At 45.8% G+C, this 25,738-nt stretch overlaps 4 protein-coding genes across 5 annotated transcripts in view; all 4 read left to right on the forward strand.

The window, feature by feature from the left end:
• The first annotated feature begins 678 nt into the window (after positions 1 to 678).
• cidea (cell death inducing DFFA like effector a) lies at positions 679 to 3,127 on the forward strand. Its single transcript, XM_067251337.1, has 5 exons — positions 679 to 823; positions 1,406 to 1,544; positions 1,650 to 1,802; positions 2,046 to 2,218; positions 2,609 to 3,127. The coding sequence occupies exons 1-5, from the start codon at positions 756 to 758 to the stop codon at positions 2,706 to 2,708; spliced, it is 633 nt and encodes a 210-aa protein (XP_067107438.1). The 5' UTR covers positions 679 to 755; the 3' UTR covers positions 2,709 to 3,127.
• Positions 3,128 to 3,366: 239 nt separating this feature from the next.
• Positions 3,367 to 7,342, forward strand: tubb6 (tubulin, beta 6 class V). The gene is made up of 6 exons (XM_067251336.1): positions 3,367 to 3,481; positions 3,862 to 3,970; positions 4,116 to 4,226; positions 4,832 to 5,076; positions 5,320 to 6,134; positions 7,181 to 7,342. The coding sequence occupies exons 1-6, from the start codon at positions 3,425 to 3,427 to the stop codon at positions 7,248 to 7,250; spliced, it is 1,407 nt and encodes a 468-aa protein (XP_067107437.1). The 5' UTR covers positions 3,367 to 3,424; the 3' UTR covers positions 7,251 to 7,342.
• fars2 (phenylalanyl-tRNA synthetase 2, mitochondrial) overlaps positions 4,891 to 25,738 on the forward strand; it is a 74,536-nt gene continuing 53,688 nt past the window's right edge. The window contains exon 1 of the mRNA XM_067251339.1: positions 4,891 to 4,896. The gene's annotated coding sequence lies outside the window, so the exon portion shown is untranslated. The remainder of the gene's footprint in view (positions 4,897 to 25,738) is intronic.
• dipk1c (divergent protein kinase domain 1C) lies at positions 10,002 to 21,789 on the forward strand. 2 transcript variants are annotated; one of them, XM_067251895.1, is made up of 6 exons: positions 10,736 to 10,863; positions 14,020 to 14,095; positions 16,981 to 17,262; positions 17,399 to 17,884; positions 19,556 to 19,720; positions 21,189 to 21,789. In XM_067251895.1, the coding sequence occupies exons 2-6, from the start codon at positions 14,063 to 14,065 to the stop codon at positions 21,468 to 21,470; spliced, it is 1,248 nt and encodes a 415-aa protein (XP_067107996.1). In that variant the 5' UTR covers positions 10,736 to 10,863; positions 14,020 to 14,062; the 3' UTR covers positions 21,471 to 21,789. The 2 variants fall into 2 exon arrangements, with proteins under 2 accessions (XP_067107995.1, XP_067107996.1); XM_067251894.1 differs by lacking the exon at positions 14,020 to 14,095 and having other exon boundaries at positions 10,002 to 10,863.

The raw sequence follows: 25,738 nt of genomic DNA on the forward strand, positions 1-25,738 counted from the left end.
TCAGTGTAAAACCTTCGTTTGGTTGCGATATCAAGACGAAATCCTTCACTCTTTGATTCGCACGCGCTCCCGCGAGGGGGTGCCAATCCAGAGAGTCATGCATCGGGTGATACAACACCGACATCGAACACGTCACCATATAGCCTGTACAAGTCAAACAGGTGGAACAGGTAAATATGCTGAGAAGAAGTGAGCCATTTGTAGGCTACAAAAACCACAGACGTTTTCTGTACCAATTTACCTAGTTAATTGTATAATTCGCCTAGCCTACTTATAAACACAGTCTTTATCTTTGTTTTTTTATGTTGTGGAAGTTTCTTGCCTGGCCTGAGACACCGTTCAGGCTTTATAAAGTCACAGTTTAGTTTCGTATTTTAAGGGTGTTTAATTAATAAAATGCAAGGTATGAAATCCCCATTACAAGAGTATAAGAAGGGGACAATCACCTCTCCTTGAAAATCGACAGTCATATCATAACAATCATTTGTCAAATCAAATGAATAAATGAATAAATACATTTATTAATTCGTTTTCAATAAATGCACATAGCCTATTTCAACATGCTCATCATAGAGTATATCATTGACCAATCATGCTACGATAGTGTTAATAAGAGGTGCGTCACCATAAAACAGGGAAGGAGAAGTAGGCTAACTCCAATCGACAGTTCATTGACGGAGCACCGTTTCATTTGGGGAGGATTATTTTAGTTCTACCGTTCTTTTTAAGGATAGGCCAACGACCGGAGAAGGAGAATGGCGCCGCTATCGATTCAATCCAGCGTGGAGTATGCGAAGAACCTTCTCCCAGAGACCCTAATAAGGTGAAGCATGTGGGGTGTATTTTTTAAATTCAGTTCCCAATTTTTTAAAGTCATATGATATGATCTACCACGACCGTGTCATCTGTCAAGTTTCTGTATCAACAAGGCCAGTCTTCAGCAGTTTGGGCTCATTCCTAACTATGCGAGCAGGGTTAGACAACTTTTGTATTGCTGAGTAAATTTGAATTCACAGCTGTGTATTTCATTTTATGTTCGAAAATGTACATGGTAATTTCACTTTAGGTGCATCCATCCATGGATTGCCACAGAAAAAATCTGTATTCCCTCAACAGACAAGTTCCGTTCAAACAGTTCTTTCAATGTTAATGGGAAATAATTACCGTCCTGATTGTGTTCAGCTTGGTTTGCTTGACTCATTCTTCCATGTGACTTGGCAAGAGAGCCAATCCTTGATTATCTTTTTGTCTGGCTGGAATTTGTTTTTCTGGAAAAAGGTTCAGAGGCCACTGCAGTTCTGCAGAACAATCAGACCTTTTCATTTTAGTAGTTTGTTCTGCACCTGTTCCTTCTCTCCTCCAACCCTGGTCTGTGCTTCATTCACTTGTCATGTCTCCCCCCCAGATCTGTGTCCACGGTCCAAACCACCATCTCCCGCCACATCCTGCCAGTTCCCCAGCCACGCCCCTACAAGGTGTGCACCCACAACCGGAGGCGGAGACGAGGACTCGTAGCCTCTTCATTGGACGACCTCTTGGACAAGGTGAGACTTGGACCGTGGATCAGCTTTTTGTGCAAATCTTTCTGGGTGCATAGATCTGTCCAGGGTTCTGTTATGAGAAGCACAATCAGTTTTTTTTCCCTGCAGGTGTCCTGTGCCTTCCTGCTGACCTGCCAGTTCCTGACCCTGGTTCTGGAGGAGGACGGCACCATGGTGGAGGCTGAGGATTTCTTCCAGGCTCTGCCCCCCAACACCCACATCATGGTGCTAGAGAAGGGGGAGGTGTGGACGCAGAACAAGGTAGAAGACTTCGCTCATCTGTCCTCCACGAGGAGACTCTTCTTTCTCCATCGCCATCTCCCCTACACTCTCCTTTTCTTTTATCCTGTGTATTCTCTTCCTCCACCCCCCCCCCCCCCACCTACACTCTTTTTGTTCATGCTGTTTTACCGGTAATGCTTGGGCAATGTTGCAAAGACCTTTTTCGACAAGGTGGCAGTGATGTTTCGTCCCTTGAACTTCTGTGTGTTGTGATATCCGCAGGTCCTCCCCAGCTTCCGCCAGCCTAGGAGGAGTGGCATAGCCAAGTTGACCTTTGACCTGTACAAGCTCAACCCTAAGGACTTTGTGGGCTGCCTGACCATCCGGGCCACACTGTATGAAATCTACACTTTGTCCTACGACATCCGGTGCACCAAGGCCAAGGATATCTTCCGGTGAGGCTACCATAGTCTATGGAAGTACATTGGTGTGCCTGGATGGATGTTGAAAAGTCTCTCTAACACACACTGGCCATTTATCAATCCGAAAAATGCTAAGAACGCAGTGCAAGGACTTCTGGGAAATCAGACGTGTTTCCCCTGGCCAAGTCACCCACTCATGAATCCACGATAAGAGGTGGATTGAGGACAGATCTGGGCTTTTTTTTTTGCGTTCTTGGTAAATTGTGTTTTTCAAATTAGAAAAGTACGAATACAAAACGGAAAAAATATGGATTCATAAACAGCCGCTGATTTTACAAATGATCTTGCTCGCTCTAATTTTCTACATGTTCTCTGAGACGTATGCACACTAGCGGTTATCAATCCCCTTTTCTGTCTCTGCAGGTGTGTGCTGCGCTGTGTGACCTGCATGGCCAGAGTGTCAGGAAAGCTTCTGCTTCAGGGCTCCACCTATATCCTGCAGCTCCTAGGAGAGGACGACTAGTGCTGTCAGCCCTGCTCTGTCCTCCCCATCCCTCCATTATCTTCTCATCCCTCCATAATCTCCTCCTCGCCTTCATCTGCTCCTCCACTCTCCCCACTGCCCAACCACTTTCTCATCCGTTGGTCCTTTCCCCTGTATTACTGGTACTGTCCACCAGATGGGGTAGTGCGTTTTCCGCAGCAAATAAATATCTCGCTATGTAGCAGTTTTAAGTAATTTCTTTTTGATTTTATTCCTAGATAATTTTATTCCCGTTTGTCTGTTGTTGTTCTCTTGTTTATTGAGCAGCATCTGAGACCACTGAAACTGTCTGGTGCTAAATGCGCTACTTGAACGTTAGTATGAAGTTGAATACAAACTAGGTTATGTCTATGTTCATCTTGTTAAATGTATAAATAAAATGTAGTTTATTTTGTAAAGTGTGTTCTGGCTTGATATGTTTTCGTTTGGGCTTTTTATCTAGCTCTGTTGAGTATAGGCTGCTTGTGAAAACTGAAACTTGCACAAAAGGGACTGCTCTTCCCACATGTTGCATGCGCGCACAGCTGACCAGCTGGCGAGTCATCCGCGGGAATGTGCAGGGCGTGGCCCGGCCCGCGCACCGAGAAGAGTTTGGAATGCCACCCTCCCTAATTCAGTTAAGCGTGAATTTTAGACCGGAGCTCACGCACTCAGACCTCTGCTCTTCAAATTAGGCTATAACCGTCACGCGCAAAATGAGAGAAATAGTTCACATGCAAGCTGGACAATGCGGCAACCAGATTGGGACCAAGGCAAGTAGTGGCTAGTTACTGTTCTATGAGGATATAAAGTTGTGCGTACGGGACTACACATCATTGTTAAATAACTTGCTTAAATCCCGTGTTGTTAAAATATAAATGTATTTGAAGCTTTTTTCAAAGTTATAGCTTTCAATGAGACAAAAGTAACCAAAGCATGATTCCGTTTCTGTCGCTCAACCGCCTATAATAAAGATCATAACTGGGCCATCTGGGAGTGGTCCAACAAATCCAGCATGCTGAGAAACTCTTCAGCCTCAGCTGATATGCTTGATGATCGCGACGGGAGAATGCTTTAGCTCTTCAACTGTATTTCGGGTGACTTATTTTACAACTGGAATTTGAAATGTCATACCAATCTTCTTCTGCTGTAGTTTTGGGAGGTGATCAGCGATGAGCACGGAATTGACCCCGCAGGAAACTATGTTGGTGACTCGACTCTGCAACTGGACAGAATCAATGTCTATTACAACGAGGCCTCCTGTAAGTGTGCACGTGTGCACCGAATCATCATTCCTAAAAGATATGTCAGACCCCCAGTTGTCAAACTCTTTAAGAAGAATCCCTGATAACTGAGAACATAAGCGACCTTCCTGTCCTGTAACTGTTTGTTGTTGTGCCGGTGCAGCACATAAATACGTCCCCCGGGCTGTGCTAGTGGACCTTGAACCCGGCACCATGGACAGCGTCCGCTCGGGGGCCTTCGGACAGCTCTTCAGACCAGACAACTTCATCTTCGGTGAGATCCAGAGCACTACACAACATTGACTCCCACTGAGGACAGTGCGCTGTGGGGTGAGAGAATGTTAGCTATGTGAAGGATGTGTGGTTTTATGAAGGCCCTTGGCATCAGACACACTGGACTGACACACATACAGACGGAACAGAACAGACACACTCTGAACAGTGGTTAGGAGATCTCATAGGTTCATGACTAATGGTCCACAAACGATGTCCAGAATAAAGAACAGTAGAAGGATTGGAGGAGAACTGTTTGACAGAGCGTGTGTAACAAATACCAGAGCCACCATGAACAGTATTACATTTACATTTATTCATTTAGCTTTTATCCAAAGTGACTTACATGAAAGAGCTTACTGAGGATTTGTTTGATAAACTACTGTTCTGTGGGATTAGGTGTTGACATTAGTTTACGCGTACACACATACACACACACTCTGACTCTAGTGCCCTCCCCCAACCCTGGATGATGAATGATTCACATGTGCTGGTGTCAGCCTGTGTATGTGTGTGTATATACTCTATATTCATGACACCCGTGACGGGGGCTGTGTATAATGTTTCCATGACTCTGGCCTCGGGTGTTTGTTCCGCTGTCCACAGGCCAGACAGGTGCAGGTAACAACTGGGCCAAGGGCCACTACACGGAGGGGGCAGAGCTGGTGGACTCAGTGCTGGACGTGGTGAGGAAGGAGTGTGAGCACTGTGACTGCCTCCAGGGCTTCCAGCTCACCCACTCCCTGGGCGGGGGCACAGGGTCGGGCATGGGCACCCTGCTGATCAGCAAGATCCGCGAGGAGTATCCCGACCGCATCATGAACACCTTCAGTGTGATGCCCTCACCCAAGGTAGCTTGTGTGTACTGTGCTGTACAGTAGAACACTAACAGGTAGTGTATGCTGTACTGTGAAGCAGCACACTAACTAACCCCCATCCTCTTTCCAAAAGTAGCTTGTGTAAATTGTTTTGAAACATGCCTCTTCCATGGTACCTAGTGTATACTACACCATGCAAAAAAATACTTAACCTACCTTACCTCCTACCCTACCCACCTTGTACCCTGCTCTACCCCCCCCCCCCCCCCCTACAAGGTATCTGACACGGTGGTGGAGCCCTACAACGCCACCCTGTCTGTCCACCAGCTGGTGGAGAACACAGACGAGACCTACTGCATCGACAACGAGGCCCTGTACGACATCTGCTTCCGCACCCTCAAACTGACCACGCCCACCTACGGCGACCTCAACCACCTGGTCTCTGCCACTATGAGTGGCGTCACCACCTCTCTGAGGTTCCCCGGCCAGCTCAACGCCGACCTCCGCAAGCTGGCCGTCAACATGGTGCCCTTCCCCCGCCTGCACTTCTTCATGCCCGGCTTTGCCCCCCTCACCAGCAGGGGGAGCCAGCAGTACCGCTCCCTCACCGTGCCCGAGCTCACCCAGCAGATGTTTGATGCCAAGAACATGATGGCGGCCTGTGACCCTCGCCACGGGCGCTACCTGACCGTAGCCGCCGTGTTCCGAGGCCCCATGTCCATGAAGGAGGTGGACGAGCAGATGCTGGCGATCCAGAATAAGAACAGCAGCTACTTCGTGGAGTGGATCCCCAACAACGTGAAGGTGGCGGTCTGCGACATCCCTCCCAGAGGGCTCAAGATGGCCGCCACCTTCATCGGCAACAGCACGGCCATCCAGGAGCTGTTCAAGCGCATCTCCGAGCAGTTCTCAGCCATGTTCCGCCGCAAGGCCTTCCTCCACTGGTTCACGGGCGAGGGCATGGATGAGATGGAGTTCACGGAGGCAGAGAGCAACATGAACGACCTGGTGTCAGAGTACCAGCAGTACCAGGAGGCCACTGCCAGCGATGGAGACGAGGCCTTCGAAGACGAGGATGAGGAGATTAATGAGTAAGGAGAACGATTGCAACATCCTAGAACGTTGCTAGAATGCCTCATTATGAATGTTCTTGTTACATCTTCTATTGATGGTAAAACATACACCCTTGCTAGAATGTTTCTTTTGTGGCCACAGATTGTCTTAAATGTTTGTTTTGAATGATGAGTATGTTTTGAAAGCTGTGAATTTGAATGTTTGGAGGGTCTTTGGGCACAGAGAGTGGTACCTGGAGTGGTTGTAATAAAACCTTCTAAAGACCTTCAGAGAAGTGTGCCGTGCGTGGAGATTCTGTCCTGTGTCCAGTTTTGTACTGTCAAGTTATGTACTAATATGTATGCATATCTGCATGTATACTAAGAAGACATCTTTGATCTAAGACCTACGGTTCCAAAAAAGGTCAGTGGGGTTTCTTATAGAACATCGAATATTAGGTGTGATTGTGAGTGCAGTCCTGCCCTGGTTTACAGATACACAGACAGCCAGACAGCCAACCAACTGAGAGCAAAGCACCATCAATAGAGAGGCTAATCGCCCTCCCTTGACTCCATTGTGTGGTAAACTGGATATCCCAGCAGTTCTGTTTGAAGCCCATTGAAAAGAGATAGGAACAGTCTAACTAAATCTGGGGTCCTATGGGGGGGGGGTAACAATTCCCCCCCCCCCCCACATACACATCTACCCCCTCTTGTTAATCACAGCAGTTGCTGAGTTAGGCGTTCTGTTATTAGCACAGTAGTGTGTGTGTGTGTGTGTGTGATGGGGGGGTTAACAATAGAATCTATGCTGCTAGCCTTACTTGGATGAGACCATGGACTGGACTGTTCACCTACTGCACTTTGGAGCAGATACTCACAGGGATATACTTCACAGAGTCAAGACTTGACAGAATACATGTTTTAGTGAATAGCCTGGTCAGGGCTTGGTCACCCATGGTATCAGACCTGCTAGTCAGCTGGTAAGGAGGAGCAGTACGCCTGAGTCATGCTACTCTAAATAGTGTGTGTGTGTGTGTGTGTGTCATCCCTGTATCTTACCCTCTCACTCATCTGACCAACAGGCATTGGAACGAGGAGCCCCAGACTGAAGTCCCCTTCATGCCCGACGTCAGTGTTAGTCCACTGAGCTGAAGTCTCTGTCCCTGCCCGATCACACAATGTTATAGTGCACCAGGTGTGAATCCAAGAGATTATATTGATTAGGTGTTTATTGATTGGTTTAATATTGATGAACTGTTTCTTTAATTGTTTGTCTGGGGACCATATGCCTTTCAGCTACTGCCCTGCTTAAATAAAGGCAAAAAGTCTGAGAGCTTTGATGACAACGCTTTGTTGAACACCCCCAGTCTATCACAGGTAGTTTTGTGTTTGAGTATTGCGCCCTCATCAGGACAAGAATTGGTGGCAGATATTAGGGGCCGTTTAGAAAATAATTCAGACTGTCCTTACAGAAACACATATGAAACATTTACATTTAGTCATTTAGCAGACGCTCTTATCCAGAGCGACATACAGTAAGTACAGGGACATTCCCCCGGGGCAAGTAGGGTGAAGTGCCTTGCCCAAGGACACAACGTCATTTTTCATTGCGGGAATCGAACCAGCAACTTTCTGATTACTAGCCCGATTCCCTAACCGCTCAGACATCTGACTCCCTATAACACAAGAATCACATACATGTTCACATATGAAACGTTCAGACATATCCATACTACTGAAAACTCACATCCACATATGTGAAATGCTGGCATAGACACATATGAAACACATTCACATGTGAAATGTTCACACGCATTCATACTACTGAAAACTTACATATAAATACATATGAAATCCTTGCACAAACGCATGTGAAACACATTCACACACTCATATATGAAATGCTCAAGTCTTATAAGGATGAGTAAGAAGCTTTGAGAATGTAAGTTTGATAACTTTTGTACTTAGTTGTAACTAGTTTTTTGCATCATCAAAAGTTTGCATCATTTATGAGTACTTGATGAGGACTCTAACCTATACTCTACTCCTGTACTCTGCTCTAGAGCATGTACTCTGCTCTAGGCTTTTCTGTTCTCCTCTCCCCTTTCCTCTTCTCTCTGCTCCTTTATTCTCCTTTCACTTCTTTTCATGTGGGGATTTTTTTGTTGTTGAAAGGTTTAAAAAATAAAATAAATATTTCCAAAAAAAGGTTTTGAAAAATTGAAACGTTGGAGAACTGTTTTAAAAACGTTTTATATTTTTCCACAACGTGTCGCTGTAGGACCACTTTGTTTCAGGGGTTCTCACGCAACAACCCTGGATGTTATCGTTGCAGAACCGCAGTCCGCGGGGTTTTTTTACACCGCGGTGTAAAGGTAACACGTCGTATTTATGGTTACGAAAGACTAGGCGACAGCCTGTGCTAAGATAGCTTCACAGTGTATTAGAGTAACCTACCAACAGAAAAATAATGACTCTAAATAACGTACAAAAGCTGCAAACATTTGATGGTCAGCAGAACATGTATAAACAGTGTGCATACAACACATAGGCCTGTATTTTATTTCCACTCATAAGCGTGTATGGTGTTGTCACTTTCTTATTCCTTCTGGTATGACGCGGTCAGAGATCTCTTTAATATTTTTCCAAACTTCTCACTTTTAACAGTTTTAGTTTCAAGGTCAGCGGAGAGGAGATGGCATATCGCCGCCTAACCCCTTTTAAAATATTTGCTCATGCAGCGGTTTGAAAGTCGTGTCGGTCTATTTCAGATATGCGCGCTATCTGCGATGAGAGAACTGTATTAATGAGAGCGTCAGATCACCCTCCATCTCTGAGCAGACACGTTAAAGTAGGCCTACACCAGACTGTTTAATTGGCAATTAAAATGACACAAAACTCCCCGGTACAAGTATAAATATTCAGATCGCTTTGCAAGGCTGGCAGCTGCGGTCTGGCTCTGTTGTGCTGTGTTCTGAACAGGTCATTAAGTATTCTGGGCACTATCTGCCCTATAGCTTAGACAATCACAGGACGAAAAAACCTGACTGTGTCTGTGCGTGAGGGAGAGAAAGAGAGACACAATTATTCTCCCCTGAGATTTCAGATCTAAAATTAGAAAGTTCAAGATTTTACATTTAACCTTTCCAAAAATGCATCTGATAACTTAGTTGTATTAAGCTCTACATCAAGGTTCTGGTTCATTCACAATCATTTTTTCTCTGCCAGATGTTTATTGCCGTTAATACATAAGGCAATTATCAGCATGCCAGGACCAGGGTGGAGGACTCACTCAATAGTACGAGCGTGAGAGAGATAGTACAAGAGAAAAATAGAAAGAGAAGGAACACTGGGAATGGGAGAGAGAAAGTTGGCAGTGCTCAGTACAGCTGCAAGGGAACTGTGTTTCAGCAAAGTACTGCTGCCGTGGTAACGATGGAAAAGAGTGTTGTCTTGGCGACAGGAGGGGGGGGGGGACAGGAGAAAAAAAAGCCAACACAAAAAGGGGGGGAAAGAGGGACGGAGGAAAGAAGAGGAAAAAAGTGAGAAAAGCAAGAGAGAATGAAGGAAATGGTAGTGGGCAGAGAGGGAATGAGAGATATAGGATACAGTAGAAGGTGGAGGGGCGAGAGAGACAGAGAGAGAGACAGAGAGAGAGAAAGCGAGAGCGAGACAGAGAAAGAGAGAGAGTAAAGGGGAGGAGACACAAACTGCAGGGGAGTCTTCAGTTAGAGAGAATACTGAGAACAGTCACTGGAACAGGCTTGCTGTGCTCTCTCTCTCCACTGCTCAATCAACACACATGCACATACACACACAAACACGCACACACACACACACAAAGACGAAGAAACGGGGTGGGGTGGGGGGGCTCTATGAGACTGACAAAGGAAGGAAACGGAATGGGGCTGAGCTCTCAAGTCTGAGCCTGACACACACAAACACACACACACACACACTCGCACACACATACCCACACTCCAGTGGGGACTACAGCAGCAGTAACAGCCAGCCAGCGAGCCAACCAAGCAGAGGGGGACAGGCAGCATGGTGATGTCGCTGGAGGGAGTGGGGCAGAGCAGGGGTAACCAGAGCTCCGTGTTCCCAGGTCAGAGACCCCCGGCACAGGCAACAGCAGCAGAGGCTCAGCCCCCGACGGCCATCACCTTCACATGGATCCTCCCCGCACAGACTCAGAGAGCTCCTGCTGAGGGCCGCAGCACCAGCTCCTGGTCCTGAGACGAACCCGACAGGGAGGCTTCCAAGGGGGGCTTCCAGCCAAGGCAAGAAGGGGTCTGGGTCTGGGTCTGGGAGCGCCAGGTTTGGAGAAAGGAACTTACCAGCCCATTTGGAGGGACCAGGGTCTGGGCCAGACCTGAACAGCTCATGGAGTCTTGTTCTGGCTCATTTTTTTAAATCTGGATTTTGGACATTTGGACGAGTGGGTTACCTGTTATGTAGTTCTGAGGGTCCAGTGTCTATGGGAAACCGGGATCTTCTGTATTGATTCTGGTTCTGGGAAGTCTGGTTCCGGTGTTTGCAGGAGCTTGACAGGACTATGGGTGATCCCCCAACACGGGGTGGAGCGTGGGGAGGCTGCGTGCTGCGCTGGCTGGGCCTCAGACTCTGCCGGAGGAGCACGCTGGTCTTCGCCCTGCTCTGGTTCGGCTCCTGGGTCTTCCTCAACGGCCTGGTTCTGGTCCACAGGACCTTCCTCTCTGACTACTGCACCAATGACAAGAGCAGGAGGATCTTGAACCGACTGGTAGGAACTCCATAACATCATTCAATTACATAATTTACTGAGGGAATGGATTAACTGATCAACTGTAATTTCACTCTCTGCTATCATTGAGTATGGCAAACCCCCCCGACACCCACCCCCTGCCCCCTCTTCTCCTCTCTACTCTCTTCTCCTCTCTACTCTCTTCTCCCCTCTACTCTCTTCTCCTCTCTACTCTCTTCTCCTCTGTACTCTTCTCCTCTCTACTCTCTTCTCCCCTCTACTCTATTCTCTTCTCTACTCTCTTCTCCTCTCTACTCTCTTCTCCTCTCTACTCTCTTCTCCTCTCTACTCTCTTCTCCTCTCTACTCTCTTCTCCCCTCTACTCTCTTCTCCCCTTTACTCTCTTCTCCTCTCTACTCTCTTCTCCCCTCTACTCTCTTCTCCTCTCTACTCTCTTCTCCTCTCTACTCTCTTCTCCCCTCTACTCTCTTCTCCCCTCTACTCTCTTCTCCTCTCTACTCTCTTCTCCTCTGTACTCTTCTCCTCTCTACTCTCTTCTCCCCTCTACTCTATTCTCCTCTCTACTCTCTTCTCCTCTCTACTCTCTTCTCCTCTCTACTCTCTTCTCCTCTCTACTCTCTTCTCCCCTCTTCTCTCTTCTCCCCTCTACTCTCTTCTACTCTCTACTCTCTTCTCCTCTCCTATTCAATTTGCTCCTGTTCACCACTGGGTTAGAAAGGCTTTCTTTGTCAAATAAAATCTTCCTGTTAAATAAAAGATTGTTCTGCTTAGATAACAATTTTCTCTGAGCAGCCATACAATCCACCAGCTATCTCATCTCATCGTTTTTCTAAAGGCTTATGGTCTCTACTCTGCCATGCTGCCCAACTATTACACACTCTCTCTCTCCCGTCATCTGAGTCGCAGTTATTCTCTCTTTCCCTGCAGTTATTTATCTAAAGGATGACATTTAAACATGTCTCAATCCACCTTAAATGGAGCTAATGGAAACAATAAAACAGTATTACTTCACCTGCTCCGTCAGTTCCCCTCTGGTAAAACTTGCCATCCATCCCCTGCCAGATGGAGTAAAATAACTACAGAGTTGGAGAGAATAAATAACAAAAACATAGGAACTTTAAGTGTCTGTACCACACTGAATTAGTCTTCTGATCATGTTCTATTTGATTGGAATGTTCTTAAACACAGAGAAATGTGTTGAAGGTTGTGGAGAGTCAGAACAGGTACCAAAACCGTCAAAGGAGTTTTTGTTGCTGGAACAAAAGCCTTTCCTCCCAGTCCTACTTCCTGGGATTAGAACCTCGTAATGTTATTATATATCGCTTTGAGACCAGGGGATTACACTGTTTCCTGAGCGTGTGTTGAAACCACATTTCAGCCAGACACTTGTGAAAAAGGGCTGCAAAAACTCTCCAGGAAATCCAGAACTGGGGATTTAAACGAACTGAGAGGACTTTACAAAATATGTATTTACGTTTAATCAAACAGTTTAATCTAAAAGCCTATTTAATACTTTTAAGTTATTTTATTTATGATATTTCTAAAACAATGAACGCTTTATTACAGAACTATTTGACACCTGGAGACAGACATGCTGAAGTAATAGACGCAAGAATGGATTAAACTATTATTTTTAATTCTGCGTCCAAATCGTGGTAGAAACCAAAGATGTATTTTTGTGGTTTCCTGCGAACAGTCTATTCTCCCAAGGGGGACAAAGGGGTGTAACATTTAAACGTTTCCCCCCTGGTGAACCTGTCAAAACCTTCAAAACACTGTCAACAGAGAATGCAAGCATGTTAGGATCATCATGCAGACCTCTGTCTCTGGTTAAGGCCGCTGTCAGATCCCACCATGACCTGGCAGAGGTGACACCCTATTAAACCAAAAAAGGAACTAAAAGTACAGGCCTTGTCAAAATAATTGGCCATCAGACATATTTTGATGATGTGTCATATTTCCATGTAACTACTGTAATTTCCTTTTTCCAACTGAAGCCAAACAGTATTTTCTAACACGTGGAACAGTTTAAAATTAGTTTTATTTTTGGGGGGGGGGTCTTATTTATTTATTTTTACATTGAAAGAGACAGGAAAGTAAGTAAAGACAGAGTAAAATACAAAATACAAAAACATATGTAAATACATACAGAAAATGGCCCGGACCGGAATCAAACCTTGGCCCTGACATTACGGCTTTTGCCTCCCCGGGTAGCACTCTACGAGTTAGATTGATCTAAATCAGCTGCTTGGAATTTTGGTAAGTAATCAAACTACCTTCAGATTGTTTTGGAGTGTAAGAGAATAGTTGACTTGAGGCGTCCATTGGAGCATGCTGGGGCAGAGAGGAACAGGAGAAGCTCGCCACAGGCTTGGGGAAGAAACAAGTCATAGAGAATTCATCAGGTTGTATTTCAATGGCTTATACAATACATGACCATTTATTTATTGTATAAACAAATGGATTTATAACGACTCTTAATGCAGGGGTTTCTCACTGGTTGGGACGTCTTTAAGACATAAGTGCTGGTAAGCTACAGCCCAGGGTGCATTGCAGAACAGGTCATCTGAGAGGACAAAGCTCCTGGAAAACATCCATCAGAAGATAATGACACTGTGGATTATTCTCTTCAACAGAGACAAAGAGAGAACGCAGAGAATCCGCGAGAGACAGTAAACCACAACCACAATCACTCCAAATACTTTCCAGACTTTGCTTTAAAAAAACGTTTAGTCTCATAGATGAAAAACACGAACACAAAAACAATCAGACACAAACAAACACACTTAAAGACAGACAACCAGCCAGCATGGCTGCTTGGGTAGAGACAAGAGTGTGATGTGTGTGTTCCCTGGGGCTGTGTTAGGAGAGGGCTGTGGCAGGTTCTAGTGGCAGGCTGCAAGCCCCCAAGTCACAACAGGAATCCACCCTTCCTTCCTGCGACACACACACACACACACAGCTACACCCCAAATTGATCATTCTAATGCTGTGGAACAGTCCTATGGCATGTTTAAAACAACAAGAAGCTATTGAAAAGGATGTCTTTGAAAAGGCTTTGTGTGTAGATGTGTGTGTGTGCACGCGTAGGTGTGTCGGTGTGTGTGTATGTAGGTGTGTGTGCATGCGCCAGGCCTAAATCCATGCTATTTATTCCTTTATTCATGCACACAGACACAGATGGTGACCTGAGGGAGTGGAGGAACACCAAGGAGAGATGAATGGGAGTTCAACTGATGTCTATGTGCATGTATGTCTTTAAAAAACGATATATTTGAACATTCCCTTATCACAGTTGTTTAGTTATTTTGGTGGTTTGGGGTTCTTTGGATTGATATGACTGACTGACTTACAATACATTTAGTTCTCCCTTGTTCCTACCATGAAGTCTTCTGGTGCTCGTACTCACATAATTGAACACTGTCAGAAGAAAACAATAAAATCCGGGCTGTTCCTCTAGAGTCAAGGCTTCTATCTTGTTGCCACGGTTACAGTAGTTTGCACAGTTCAGTTCATCAGTGTCTGCGGGGAACTTTAACTTCTCCATCAACCAGGGCTCTGTTGTAGCCGGTTCAGGACTGGCCCACAGACGGCTCAGAAACCAGCAGGCAGAAAGCAGGGAGAGAGAGCCTCGGTGCTTCACACGGCTCTGCATGCTTGGCCTGGCCAGACAGCTGGACCCAACTGAGCCGTTGCTGTCTGTAATGGCTCTGTGTGTATAGAGTGTGTGTAATGTGGGGTCAGAGTGTGTGTGTACCGTTGCCTGAGGGCGAAAGGGGGAGATGAGGGGTGGAGGTTCGGGGGTGGGGGGTTCATGTCCGGGCCTTGTTTCACTGATACTTTGTGTGAGAGAACTGAGCAGTTTCAGTAAGAGCGAGTTGAGCGAAGACCACTGTAGCAAGACATTCCAGAAATGCCAACACTTACAAGAGCTCTCCTTTCCTCTCCTTTCATTTCCTTTCCTTTAGTTTTGTTTCCTTTCCCTTCTCCTTTCCTATCCTATCTTCTCCTCTCCCCTTCCCTTTTCTCCACTCTTCTCGAAACTGCTCGGTGTTGGACTATGAAAGGTAGACTGGTGTTATCGTCTTATCATCTCATGAAAAAAGATATGAGTGCCGTTCCTATGTAATCCTGTCTGGACCTGGGATTTAAAACGCACGCACACGCACGTACACACACACGTACACACACACACACAGGAATGCCATTAGTGATTTTATTGTGCCTTTTAAGGTTAATGTTTTAGATATTCAGAATAAGGAATGTTCTCTGCATTCCTTCACAACGTTGGCCAACAAAAGAGTTCCAGGCATTTTGATGGATGAGGTTTAAGTCACTTTTGCAGAATCTTAAAACATAAACAAGTACACAAGGAGAAGCAAAACAACCAGTGAGTTTTAAGTGCGGCTCTAACACTGCTAGAGCTGTTGGACCACTTCATTATGTTATTAGCTGTGTGTATGTGAGCCTTGTTTGGCAGGGCAGGCTGCCAGTGTTTGAGGATGTTGTAGTTCTAATACAGTGTTCGTTTATATACTTTTTCCGGTTGTTTTTTCAAACTCTCTCTTTTCTCTATGGTCCTGCTGACAGAGGATGACACAGGCCCAGCTGAAGCTGCATGATCGTTGTTTAGAGACAAGTTTACCTTACTTTATCTGTTACACTCCCACAGTTGCATGAGGATGGAAAAATCTACCCATCTATTACAGTAAACGCACACACACAGTATACTGTACAGTTTAAGCAGTACACATATGGTCGGCCAATCATGAAGTCACTGACTGACCAGGCCAAGGGGTGGGAAGGTCACCATGGGAACAGAAGCTGAGAACAGCTGCAATTATGGGATGCTCTGTGTGGGAAATCCAGGGAATTGAAACGGATGTGAGGAACTTGGCAGGCACCCAAAAATGGTGAGGGGAAAAAAAGAGAGTGAAATAAATAAATAAAGAAACACCTGGTCTAGTCTGAGAGGAAGAGAGAGAGGGAGAGAGAGGGAGAGAAAGAAGGAGAGGCAGATGTCTGGGGCCCTGCACCCGGGACCCACGGCCCCTGGGGCTGAGAGACAGGAGAACCATTAGGGGCCCAGGGAGTCATTACTGGAGGAAGGGGGCAAATTATCTCCCATATACAGATAAGGAGAGGCACTTAATTCTTTCATCTGGAGCAGCGAGCGTTTCAACTATGTGATAGAGGAGGAGGGGAGAGGAGGGGAGAGGACGGGGGGAGAGAACAGAGAAAGGATAATAAACTGTAGTGAGTGATGATGATAAGGGACACCTGTTAAGAGCTAATGTGTTAATGCAACATGCAAGATCTTAGTTGTGAACACATCCTGTCCCCACAGCTATAGCATTGAACATAGCCCAGGCAAACCATCATAACACACCATGGATAGGCAGGTCAGACCACTGAACATACTCTCTAATACAAAATAGAGGGTTAGCAGATTAACTGCAGCTGACAGCTGTTTACATTGTGGAATGTGGATACGGTGGACTTGAACACGCTAATCTCCATGGTAATACTAATGAAAGAGGACCTCTGGTTGAGGATCACCGCACTAGCACGGACAGAAAAAACAGGCCACACACACTCCATACACACACCCACCAGAGATCAAGTCTTTGAGGTAGTCCAAGTCCAGTTTCAAGTCTTTCAAAGCCAAGTCTAAATCAAGGATCAAGTCTCTTTTGGCACAACCCTCTGCATGCTGCGGCAGTTCAATTCCAAATCATTTCATTTGCAACTTAAGTGTAATTCATGCCTGAGACTCAGACTTCATCTCTAACACACACACACACACACACACACACACACACGTCTTGATGAATAACCTTTCCTTCCTAATCCATGTTGATGGGAACAGGAGAGATGGAGGGTGAGATGTGAACTCATCATCTCTTTTCACTCAAGAGGACATGAAAACAGAGAAATGAACAGCTCGTCCTCCCCTCCCCTTTTCCCTTCTCTCTTCCTTCTGGTTTGATACTGTAACACCAGAGCCTTTTAATGTTCAAGATCAATCACATTTTTATGGTTAGGGTTAGATAATAAAAATAAAAAAATATTTATGTATGGAGTACCTGTTTTAAACGTTTTTGTCTTACTGTGTGCATGTGTGCGTGTGTCCAGTGCGAGGAGTACCGGGAGGGTTCCTTGACGGGGGACATGTGTGAAGATCTGTGTGTGCACGGCCGTGTGTCCTACCAGCGCTGCCTCTACTATGAGAACGGGAAGAAGGTGATCGAAGCCCGATGGAATGGTTCTCCCGTGGTTCTGAAGTCCAAACTGGAGAACTTCTCTTCCTATGAGCCCCTGGGACTGCTGGAGTACCAGGAGCCTGGAGAGGAGCTCTCCCCCCTGGACATGGTCTTCTACGCCACCCTGGAGATCAGGAACTCCCTCGGTCTGGAGGTCAATAGGCTGTTATATTCTACATTTTATATTAAAATGTTGTTTGTATTTTCAGCCTGGAGGAAAATACTTTTTATTAAATAAATATAGACTTTGTGTGTTTAGGCCTTCAGAAACCATGACCTCTCATCCTCAGGTTGGTAACTCTTCCCTGGAGAACCTGTTGAGCCAAGGACTTGGAGGAGCAGCAGCAGGGAGAGGAGCTGTTGGACGAATCGTAGGAGGAGGAGCAGGCGTGCGGTCATACAGCCAGGCAGAGCTGGCCTCCCTGTGGTCTCTGCTCCAGCAGGAGGAGTACACCATTCTCCGTGTGCTCCAGGACCTCACCCCCCACGTCGCCATGGTTACAGGCTCCTGTGGACACTTCTACGCGCTAGAGTACCTGTGGGCAGGACATGCCTGGGACCAGAACATATTTCCTCTGGAGGAGGTGTCTGTTACTGGGGAAAGCCCCCCATCTGGAGGTCTTGGGTCTGGGAGAAGGTGGAGGGCCAGGGAGATGATTCACAGGATAGCGCTGAGCTTCCTGGACATGGTGTGGCACTTTGACCATGACTTCACACACAGGCTGCACCTGTGTGACATCAAGCCGGAAAACTTTGCCATCAGGAAGGACCTTACTGTGAGTGGAGTGTGTTTGTTTCTGCTATACAGAACCTATATTTCCAAACCTCCATAGTCTATTCGAAGAACGATATAGCAGACTATTCTGGTGTTCTTTGATTGTGAAAACAATGACAGGAGATAAAAGTTGGCTAGCATTATAGAATGTGTTTAAGGGTGATTTATATAACAGAGAGAAACATCAATATACTGGTAGAAATAACTTCAGCGGATTAAATACGCTAGGATGATCAGAAGGACATGTAGGTTTGTGACAGCAAAGATGGTCTCTTTCACCTCGCATCTGTCTAGCAGAAACAGAAGTGTATGAGTCTGAGGACATGCACCTTTACAACCTTGTCAGCTGTATGGAGTAGTTATTCAAGTTTCTCTGCATATGTTTTAGATTCATAGATTATGCTGGACAGAAAATTTGATTGATATGCACCGTATTATCACGGCGACGGCGAAATAATTCCCTATGTCATCCATCTTTGTTATCAGGATCTGTTGGAAACAAATCAATGGAAACAAAAGCACTGTGCCAAATCGATTTTTTTTAAATGTAAACAAAGACGAGCTTTGTTATTTTGTTAGTATGCGTCGTTACGATACATGTTCGGACGATATCTCTTTTCAGCAGAATTTACATGTCTCTCGCGTCTAGGTGTTCCTTCTACGAAAGAGTGAATAAAAGAGAAACATTTTAGATCAGCAGTGGTGTTTTTGGCCAGGTTTTCGGTTTGACACGGTCTGAATTAAATTACTGTATGACTGAGTTCACTCCGTAGTTCAATAAACCTCCTGGCTTATACTGGAAAGCTCTACAAAACACGAACAAAGACGGCATTTAAGATAAAACCATAGGCCCGTTGTCTCTCGACATAATGTTTATTCAACTTTTTAAATGATAAACCTATGTAATAAAATATCTCCCTAAAATATTTCATATCAATAGAATAATGCAATACAACATACCAGATAATGTTTAATTGAATTGTGATTTGTTTATAGGAAATACAGAAAATTCGTGTATAGGCCTATTTTTGTGTTTAATAATATAGCTCTACTTCGTGTTATTCTAATTTATGTTCTCATGGAATATTTTATGGGATTATAAAACAATTATTTTTTTGGCTACATTTAATCGAATGGCACTTTGTTGGGAAACATATTTGACATGTCCTCCTGATCCAAAAAGATTAAATATATTGCCTGTATTTATATTCTAACTTCAGACTTCTCAGTTTCTTTAATATGATTCAAATTATAGCTATGGGTTTCTCCTTGATCACAGAGATCAGTAGCGCAGAAGCTGTCAAATAGTTAGATATATGTTCTGACGTGTTCTACCATGATCTTCATAAATCCTTGTTCTTCAGAGAGCAACGTCTGAGTAGGAACGGAGCAAAAAGTATAGTTAAATTAGGAAAACACTCCACCATCCTTCCTACCATAAAATGTTAAATGTAATAAATGTTAAATGTAAACAGTTATACGAATAATACAGCATATAAATAATTGCACTTCTATAATATCTATAAAGGCTGTAATTTTGAACAACTATGAAACTACACCACAAACTCAGTAAAGTCTAATTCATGTAATAATTGTTGGTGTTTCAATGAGTCTGTTTTCAATTATAGAATTTCAAAATATCTCTCTTTCACCTGCCCCCCCCCCCCCCCAGGTTGTCGCCATTGACGTGGACATGGCCTTCTTTGATCCCAAGATGAGAGACCTGTTAGACCAGAACTGCAGTAGCCAAGACGACTGTAACTTCTTTGACTGTGCATCACGCTGCGACCTGAGAAAGAAACGGTGCAGCCGCCGTCGGAGCAACAGCAACCTACAGGTACCTGAGGAAGGTTTCCAAACCTACGTAGTGTTGAAGGCGATAGTGCCGAGACCGAATCTGTGTGCAGTAATGTGGACTGGGAGGCTGTTCTCCTGGTTTAACGGCAGACCCGTGGGCTCGGATTGTGTTGTATCCGATTTGCTGTCCTTGCAGGGCGAATTAGAACCAGCTTATTGTTCTAAACTCAAGTTGAGATCCCTCATCAGGTTTATTTATGTACGCCCACATTCAACCAGCATATGATGAACGAGCTGCTTGGCAATGTCTGTGCTCAGGATTTATAGTCCTCCAGGTAATTCCTCTCACAATTTAATTACAGAGCTGGGAGCAGAAGGGGAATGTTAATATGTAAGAATAACACAAAGGACACACCGAGCACAGACCATACACTACCCATACAGGCCATGGACCATACAGGTTCTGAGAAGGCAGGACTACTGTGTAAATCTCCGCACACCTCTTTCGTGCCTTTTTGGTCCGATGGTGAACGCTCGACCCCTTGACGAGGAGGAGACTGGGGTTCGATCCCTCAGTTAGCTAGAGTTTCTCCCACTGTCAGCACCTCTGATAACCTGCCTGCCGGTCTGCCTGAGATCCATCCCCGTCCCCTAGATAAGGGTTCTGAAGCACAATGGTAATTGGAGACTGAAGGCCAGGCCTTTATAGACAAGTCAGTATCATCACCATCCTCCTGCTTCTCTGGGAACTCAGCACCCAGCCCCTGAGAGAACCCTGATGGCCACAGAACACAGAGGGGTTCTAAACACAATGGTAACAGGAGAGCTTGGTGAGGGGGGAGGGGGGCAGGTTAGATGACAATGACCTTCTCAACATCATCACTGTCTGGCCAACACACCAACTCACAACTCAGCACCTGGCCTTTGAGGTAGATACGAGGTAGCCAATCAACAGGCTGGTGTGGCTGGTTGTCACCGGCATCCGGATGCTGCGGAGAAGAGAGGAAAGGTAGAGTGGACGAGATAGGAGAGAGAAGATGAGGAGAGAAGAAAGATGGAGGACAGAGTAATTTCCAGACTGACCATATTGATGTTGATGAAAGACAGAAGAAGAGAAGGGGAGGGAAGGAAAAGTCGAAGACCGGCAGAATATGGGGATGTTGATGTTTTGCCATGACACCCTCGGGTCCTTTTGAAGGCCCCAGGTGTCTTGTGGGATATGGAGACCTCCAGATCACTTATCGCTACCCCTAGTGACCCTGGTCTCTCTTTATTGTTCTTGACGCATGGGGACAATGGAGGGGCTTTGTTCCTTTATTGGTGGGGGACGAGTAGGGAGAGTGAGGAGGGGGTGAGAAAAGGCTGAGGAGGGTCAAGGAGACAGACGAGGGTCAGTATTGTCAGTAAGCTTCATACACTTTTGTGATGAGAATATGACTGATGATGACTTCTCTCCTGTCCTCTTACCCCTCCACCTCTCCTCCCACCCTCTCCTGTTCATCCTCCAGGTGATCTGTGAGAAGATCTTCAGGCCGTGGTTCTCTCCCACTCTGCTCGGGGCTAAAGCAGGGCTCCCCCTGCAGGTGGAGTTGCAGAAGGCAGTGCAGGAGTGCTCCGAAACCGACCGAGGAGAGGAAGAAGAGGAGGAGCAGAGAGGGGAGAGGCGGAGCCAAGACGTCCAACAGCGTCTCCATGACATCCTGACACGTCTCCTCAAAGAGGGTGGAGTCACAGATGAAGGCGGGGCTACAGAAAGGACAGGCCACGCTCACATGTCGTTAAACTTCTGATACTGGTGCCTTGGTGACTGGTGCCTTGGTGACTGGTGTTTTATCCAACTGGAGAGACTATGAAGAAAGTCAATTGGCGATACCCTGGCATCCTCTGCAGTTGGTAGGCAGACAATTCTGACTGTGGTCAAACTTGAATCGTTGTCTCCATGTTATGCTACATCAGTCGCAGACTGAAGACTCACTAAGATATTTTGAACGTTGTAGCAGAATGTGATAGGCTTTAGTTATCGGAGTTAGAGGGGTTAAATGCAGATATTTAAGTTAATCTACAAAATAGCTTTGTACAGTTAACTTGAATAAATACACATTTCCAAAGAACTTGTAAATAGTTTGGTGCGTAGATTTCTCTCTCCTCTCCTTCTGTTCTGGAGTTAGTTAGCATCCAGTAGATCAGGGCCAGATGGACCTTCCCAACACAGGAGAAGGTCTGAACAGGACCCCTCAGCAGAGGGGAAGCATTAACACGTATCACGAGCTCGGCAGGGGGAGCAATGCATGGCGAAACGTCAGCAGTCAGAGGGGGCATTCTGGTCTGAATTAGGGCCTTCTTTTTGAGTAAAACTCAAATGCATTGTACACAAAACAGTGTGCTATGTTCCTCAGACACTCTGGCCGTGTCCTTTGCCTCTGCACCAAATGCCTGCACTGTGCTCTGCGCCCTACCTCGAGGTGAACAAAAAGCACATTTTTCATTGTGTCCCCGGCTTCACTTGTAAAAATCTATGTGACAACGTCAGGGGGGGAAAAGTCGATACATCACACCAATCCACAGGGGACGAGGCAGCTTGGGAGGACAGAATAAACCCCCTGTGTAAAATGAGTGTTTTTCTGTGCTGTGACATTCAGATGCCCTCTCCAGTTGTAACTGTGCCAGTGACTCAGTCTCCAGCCGGACCTAAACATTGATACCAGCAGCATCATAAAGCTGGCGTCTGGGGCCTGATTTATAGGCCTCCTACCCTGACAGTAAACAGTGAAAATGCCACTCTCCCCTGTTGTAAGAAACGAGACGTGTAACAACTGTTTAAATGTTGACCTAGCGGAAGATTAGTTACATTTAAACATTCTAGAATTATTGTGGGGAAGGTAGGGTCTGGAAAAAAAGGTTTTCCGTTGGCTGAATGTTTCATTAACATCAGAATCTGTGTAGTGTAGCTCCAGACGTTATACTCACAGAGAGAGGAAGATGGATCTAAGATGGATGGAAGAGATCTGAAAATGGAGCAAGTTGGAAACATGTCTTCTTTCTCCCCAGATATCTGTTGTTTTATACAGTAACAGTGTAGACACAGACCAGTGACACACACACACACACACACACACACACACACTGAGGCCACAGAGTGACACACACCCAGTGACACACACACACACACACAGTGACACACACAGTGAGGTCGCAGGCGGATAGACAGCATACAGATGTGCAGGAATTGGGCCCGTTCTCCCCAACTCTCTGACCTCAACACACTGGGAAAGGTTAACTTTGGGGTGGGGGGGGGGGGGGTAGTGAGGAAGCGGGAGAGGAAAATTATAGAGAGGAGTGGTGGTTTGTAGCTGGATGTAGAGAGCTGATGGAACCTCAAGGTGATATATGTTCGGGGGCGGGCTAACCAGTCTCACATGGCCAGGCCGCCCTGGTCTGGAGCTCTTTAGCTCTGCAGATCTGGAAGGAATTATCAGGGTTCCGCCCAGAGCGCCCCTCCAGCTATAAAGACACATATAAATCATATATTAATGTGTGTCACAACCCGCTATAACACCTCTCCCTTCTCATCGAAGATTCTTCTAGACTGTAGATTGTCTGGAATAATGTTCGTGTGCTGACATACATATACACAGAATTGGATGGATCGAATCTCCCTCTCCCCCCCTCCCTCCCGCCCCCCCACCCTCCCTCCCCCCCCCCTCCCTCCCTCCCCCACCACTACACACACCTCTCATCTCCATGGGAAATGAGTCAGCCCTGCCAGGTGATTACCTGGTCCCATGACCTAGAGGTCAAAAGTCACGCAACTGTTGGTGTACTGTTACTGTGCCCCCGAGGCAGGCATCCTCTGTTCAGCTCTGAGCTTGGGTCCTGGTCTGGTACTTGTGGTGGGCCCAGGGAGACTAGACCAGGGTTCAGTTTCACAAGGCCACAGCAGTACATCTGAAACACATTTCTTTCAATGAACTCTGCAGAAAATCTCTTTTCAATATGAACGCTGGACTCCTTGGAGCCATTGGGTTGTTACGGTGATTTCACCAAAGGCGCTTCGAAATTTGATTTCCTTGTTGCCTTGACAACGTGTGGTACATTCTGAGATTGAGCGCAGGTATGTGTACTGATATGCATCTCCCGTTTTCGTGGTTATATGTTTGTTATGACAACAGAGCTGAGAGCTAAGGAGATGATCTAAGTTGTTTTTCATCACTGTGAAAAATATTTCTGGTAAACTGTATCATAACATCAAATCAATATAAAATCTCTATGTTAACTATGTCCCCCCCCACACACACACATACATACACCCTTTCCAACTATCTCTCTCTCACTATCTCTGACCCCCCAAGCCTTCCCTACGGTACACATTCGACACAAACAAGTAGCAGTGATGCTCGCCGTTTTCAATCAACAAAGTGGTTTCTTATCAAGACACAGTTCATCATTAGGAAGAGTGCATGGACGCAAAGGGTAATTCATCCCAATAAGCAAAATGAGCTGTCTCAAAGACAAATTCATCTGCTCCTTCACATGATCCCTGGCTGATGATGAGAGAGAATAAGTAAGGAGACCAAGGCCCTGGGCTTCTAATTAATCAACCTGACTCTGAATTACTCTTCTGAATATTCCAGAGAGTAGGAAAGAGAGATAGGGGCTTAGATAGGGGATCCCACTGCTTAAGCGTTACATAAAGCTGTAAATATTAACTTACAAAACATTTGCTCCTCCCGAGAGGAGACCTGTGGATGAACACCTGTGACGAACATTCTCCACAACACTTTCGGCTGGACAGGTGTTTCTCCTCCCAAGTGTTCCCAGGGACCATGCAAGCCAATTTCATACACATCAAACTCGTACATTATTGTGACATGTTCCCCAACACCTGTTCAGTTACTTCGTGACTGAGGTTCAATTCCTGGTCACAGACACACACAGGCGAGCTGAAGCCTGGACAGGTGCTTCTCCTCACAGTGAATGCTCTAAAGTTACCATTGAAGCAGACTCAACACACAGGCCCCTTCAGTGTGAAGAATGGAAACCACACAATGACATCTTACAGTTGGAACTTCCTGGTTATGGCTAGGTCTCACTATCTCCTGCTTTCTGATTGGATGGGAATGGTATTTAATGGCTTTCTGATTGGACGATAATGAGTGTGCTGGCCGGAGGCCTGGCTGAGATTGCAGAGTGAGATTAATCTGCCCACGGCAACTGAGGATAACTAGATTTACAATCTGATAACCCCCACAACCGCCGTGGTTAGGAGGTGATCGTCACGGTGACGTTGCCCTTCCTTCTTTCAAGTCTTGCTGGAGAAAGGCGATCAGGGGGAAAGCATTCCCCCGGACTGGACCTTTTAGAGCACTTAGTCCCCCCCCGTCTGTCGTTGGGAGCTGAGGGAGGGTGATGAATTAGGTTGCGTTCCTGAACAAGGGGACTGAGAACAGGACTGGAGGTTTTCATGGGAAAATACACTGGGTCTGTTTCCAACTGACACTGGAGCATTAAGTACATTTATTTCCTCCTCCGAACAGAGAGGGGGTACTCTCTAAAGCAAATGAGTGGATTAAGGTTTTAGTAAACAACATTTAATGGATGTGCTCACAACATGGTAATGATTATATACAAAATTGGACATTTTACCAATGCTATGTTTCCAGAGGTATACTAAGAATTAACAGTGGAGGAGAGGTGCGGAGGAGTTAAATAAATCATACACCCCTTTATTGGCTCTGTGGTTGAGAGGCAGGCGCTTATAAAACATACACCAAATGAGAAACACTTTCCTTGTGGACAAAGCTTAATAAAGTTAAGGTAGCTCATATAGGGAACTGCTTGTAAAGCCAGCTGGGCCTCTCTTTTGAAAGCTTTCCCAATACAATAACCTCAGAAGTCTCAGAATCTGCCTTGATCACCAGAATCACTGCTGACATTCTAGAATCCACAGGGAGTTGATCAATCTGCTGCAGTAACAAATACAAACACACACACACACACACACACACCTGTCCTGTCTTGCCTGTGTAAACATCCAACACACAATGTAACTATTAGGATG

The sequence above is a fragment of the Osmerus mordax genome, chromosome 15, assembly GCF_038355195.1.
Source record: "Osmerus mordax isolate fOsmMor3 chromosome 15, fOsmMor3.pri, whole genome shotgun sequence".
NCBI lineage: Eukaryota > Metazoa > Chordata > Actinopteri > Osmeriformes > Osmeridae > Osmerus > Osmerus mordax.